We start from the raw sequence: 3,572 nt of genomic DNA, 5'->3' as shown, positions 1-3,572 counted from the left end.
TCCCTATAAGCAGAAGGATGGAGGGCAGGGGAGCCTTGTCCCAGGGTGTTGTGACTGACCCGGCTTGTTCCGAGCTCTGGTTTCACCCTGGACCTGTTGCTCACTGCACGTGGTGCAGACTTGCCCCTCGAGCTGCGAGCTGAGACTGGGTTTAACTGTTCTCCAGCCTGCGCTGAACTCCGGCTCCCTGGAATCGGGGAGTCATTAAAGCTCCCCCGCGGAAAGCAGGGATGGGGGGGGCTGGAGCCCTGTCTCCTCAGATCTGCCTGGCATTTGGAGCAGGGGTTCAAGTGACGCCCCTTCTGTGTGAGCCCTGTTGAAATGTCACTTGCAAAAACTTGTTTTTTGCAATCCCTGGCTGCCCTCAGGCACCCTGTGATACCAGCAGCCACGTCCCAGCTGTCACCGCACCGCTGCCTCCTTTTGAGTCCCCACCGGAGCCATATGTTGAGGATCTCGCTCCTTTCCACGGGGCCTCTGTAGTGACGCTGCGCAGCAGATGTTTGTGCTGGGCTGCACCCTCCGGAGACCTGGGTTGCTGGTGGTTTGGTTGTTTGTTTTTCCCCAAAGCCTCTTTACAATGTGTGTTGGCTCATGCTGGGGCTCTCCTACCGCTGTTTTGTGGCTGCTGGCAGGGTTGCTTCTCTTGTCTCCAGGCAGCGGATGGTCCCCATCGCCTGGGGGGGTCACCCTGTCCCCTTCTTCATCTTCGTCCTCCTGCCTGGAGCTGCCGAGGGAGGTTGAAGCTGCGTCTCCCACCTGTCCTGCGCCTTCACCTGCGGGGGAAGTTATCTAGGGAAGGAGATGGATATTAAACAGATTTTTTTTCTTGCCTTTCTCTTTACCTGGAATATTTAGAGGCTCTGGAGGAGCCAGCAGAAGAGTGATAGATTTAAATGATGACCTGCAGCTGGAAAACAGCTTTGCTGCTCTTTCTTCAGTACAAGATTGCCAGATTAATGCAGGGTTAAGCCCTTGCTTGTCCCTAAATCTCCCAGTGGCGGTTTGTTCTGGAGCTGAGCTCTGCCCCAGGGGAGCAGAAACGTTGGGGCAGCCAGTGCCTCGCTCCCCAACCCCCTACCTGTGAGCGCTGCCCTGCGACATGTTGGAGCCAAGAGGAGTGGCCCGACTCCAGCCCTGAGCCCTGTCCTCTCACTCCTTTACGAGCGAGATCAAAGCTGCTTGTTTGGATTTCTGAGCTTTTCAGGCTTTGGAATGGGGCCAGTGTAGCTCTGACATCTGTCGGTGGGATTTAGCGGCGTGACAGGTGCCCTCCTCAGGAGGGAGGGAGGGAGGGAGCTGTTGGGTCGGCTGAGCCAGGGGGGCCAGAGCTGTCTCTCCTGACTATCTCCTCGCTGGCTTTTTGCTCTCCAGGAAGATGTTTACGCACTTTTGGGTCTTTGCGATGGTGCCCGAGACCTCTGCTCTCCTGTAGAGGTTTCTGAGGCTTTGGCCGTTCTTCCTTGGGGATCCTCAGCGTTGGTACCCACTTTCTGGGTGTTCCTGTTGTGATTCAGTCCTGAGTTGATGCTGATGAATCCAACTTGGAGTGTCCTCCTGGTGTCCCCGTCCCCCAACGCTCTTCTCTCTTTGTTTCACAGAGGAGGACGTGGAGAACTTTGATGTGACAAACCTGTCACAGGACGTTTTACGGAGCATCGAAGCCGACAGCTTCTGGTGCATGAGCAAGCTGCTCGACGGGATACAGGTGAGTGTCGGGGGCTGTGGAGGGGAGCTCTCTGCTCCTCCCAGCATTAGGGAGGCTTTGCTACTTCACTGAGCAAAGCCTGTGGGTCAAGTCTTGGGGAAATAAGAGGTTGTCCAACTGGCACTGTCCTGACTAGGGACTTCACAGCAGGCTTGAACACCGAGTATCCTTGGCCTGTGATGATCTCCGCTCCCTGTGGAGCTGGGAATCTGGTTTTGGTCATTTCAACCTGTTGTTGGAGCTGCTGCTGCTCCTGACTCGTGGCCTCTCTCCCCAGGATAACTACACTTTTGCACAGCCGGGGATCCAGAAGAAAGTCAAAGCTCTGGAGGAGCTGGTCAGCCGGATCGATGGTAGGTGAGGCGGGGATCTGAGCAGGTCGCTGCAGCGGGAAGTCTCCTTAGCACGGGGGTTAGATGCTCACCTGCAGCACGTGTGGAAGCAGGACAGGGCGGGGTCAGCCAGAAACCTCCTGGGAGCAGGGTTTGTTGTACAAGGTGAGGAGAGGAGGCGTTTGGGACACGAGCTCTCAACTAGAAAACATATGGAAGCCGGCGTGTTGGGTGCGGGAGCTGGGGCACCATGGTCCACCAGGTGTGTAAGTGAAACGTGCTGTTTCAGAGCAGGTACACAATCACTTTAGGAAGTACGAGGTCGAATACCTCCAGTTCGCCTTTCGCTGGATGAACAATCTGCTTATGAGGGAGCTGCCCCTTCGCTGCACCATCCGCCTCTGGGACACCTACCAGGTACGTGGGTCCCGCTGCGTCTCCGGCGTGGCCGGTCGCAGTGGGGCCACAGATGGGGGGGACAGAGACCTCCTGGTGGCACAGTGCGGGTGGGGAGATGAGGGAAGCAACCAGCATGGCCCTGGGACGTTTCTAGCTGGGTGGGTGTTAGGTGGACGGGTAGAAGGTCTGTGTCTGGGGAGGCCGAGCTCCAGCTGAGCGGCAGGAGCTGACGCAGAGTTTTGCTGTCTACAGTCGGAGCCAGAAGGATTCTCACATTTCCACCTGTACGTCTGCGCAGCCTTCTTGATCAAGTGGCGGAAGGAGATCCTAGATGAGGAAGACTTCCAAGTAAGTCCCTGGGGCTGATTCCGTGGGGGTAGAGGGGAGAGGAATCACTCTGGTTGAGAGCCCGGAGTGGACACCGTCAACCGTCCTCTCAGGATCTTTGCCTAAAAGTAACCCCTGAGCCCCAGGGGAGAGAGTGGAGCTGTGGGAGAGTTCAAACCACTCCCTGCACCCAGCTTTGATCACTGTGAGTCCTTTTGAGTTTGCCTTCTGGCATCCAGCTGTGGCCCCCTTTATCTCAAGGGGCTTGGGGGCACCTGAGGTGCTTCACTTGCTCAGACGTAGGCACGAGCACAGGTTGAAGCTGTCTCTGAGCCTTTCAGCCCCACGATTGTAGCAGGTTCCTCCGGTCGTGCCGGCCCCTGCTTTGCCTTCAGCCGCCCCAAACTGAGCACCTTCCCCTCTTTCAGGGCCTCCTGATGTTGTTGCAAAACCTGCCCACGATCCACTGGGGTAACGAAGAGATCGGACTCCTGCTCGCTGAAGCCTACAGACTCAAGTACATGTTTGCAGACGCACCCAACCATTACCGCCGATAGGTGCCAGGACTCGACTTCCTCCGCCCCCTCGCCGTGTCCACTCCCTTGTCCTGGTCCGATCTGATCACTGTGGCATTTTTTTTTTAAATTTTGGTGTTTTTTTTTTTGGTCGTCTCAAGTCCTTCAAGACACTCCGGCCGGGAGCTGCTCCTTGCTGTACAAAGCTCACATGGACTCTTGTCTTAACTCTTTTAACGTGTGCCTGTCTGCCACTCCATGCGCCTGGACGTGCCACTCCAGCGACCCTCA

General features: G+C 56.6%; 1 protein-coding gene across 1 annotated transcript in view; it reads left to right on the top strand.

Annotated features, from left to right (window-relative positions):
- The window catches only part of TBC1D22B (TBC1 domain family, member 22B), a 10,471-nt gene extending 7,148 nt beyond the window's left edge, over nt 1-3,323 (top strand). The window contains exons 9-13 of the mRNA XM_009875638.1: nt 1,602-1,708; nt 1,986-2,061; nt 2,330-2,457; nt 2,692-2,787; nt 3,195-3,323. Coding sequence (XP_009873940.1) covers nt 1,602-1,708; nt 1,986-2,061; nt 2,330-2,457; nt 2,692-2,787; nt 3,195-3,323 — 536 coding nt within the window. The remainder of the gene's footprint in view (nt 1-1,601; nt 1,709-1,985; nt 2,062-2,329; nt 2,458-2,691; nt 2,788-3,194) is intronic.
- Nucleotides 3,324-3,572: the final 249 nt, after the last annotated feature.

This window comes from Apaloderma vittatum, unplaced genomic scaffold (genome assembly GCF_000703405.1).
Source record: "Apaloderma vittatum isolate BGI_N311 unplaced genomic scaffold, ASM70340v1 scaffold23578, whole genome shotgun sequence".
NCBI lineage: Eukaryota > Metazoa > Chordata > Aves > Trogoniformes > Trogonidae > Apaloderma > Apaloderma vittatum.
The sequence above is the reverse complement of the archived record's forward strand: the minus strand, read 5'-3'. Positions and strand labels throughout refer to the sequence as shown.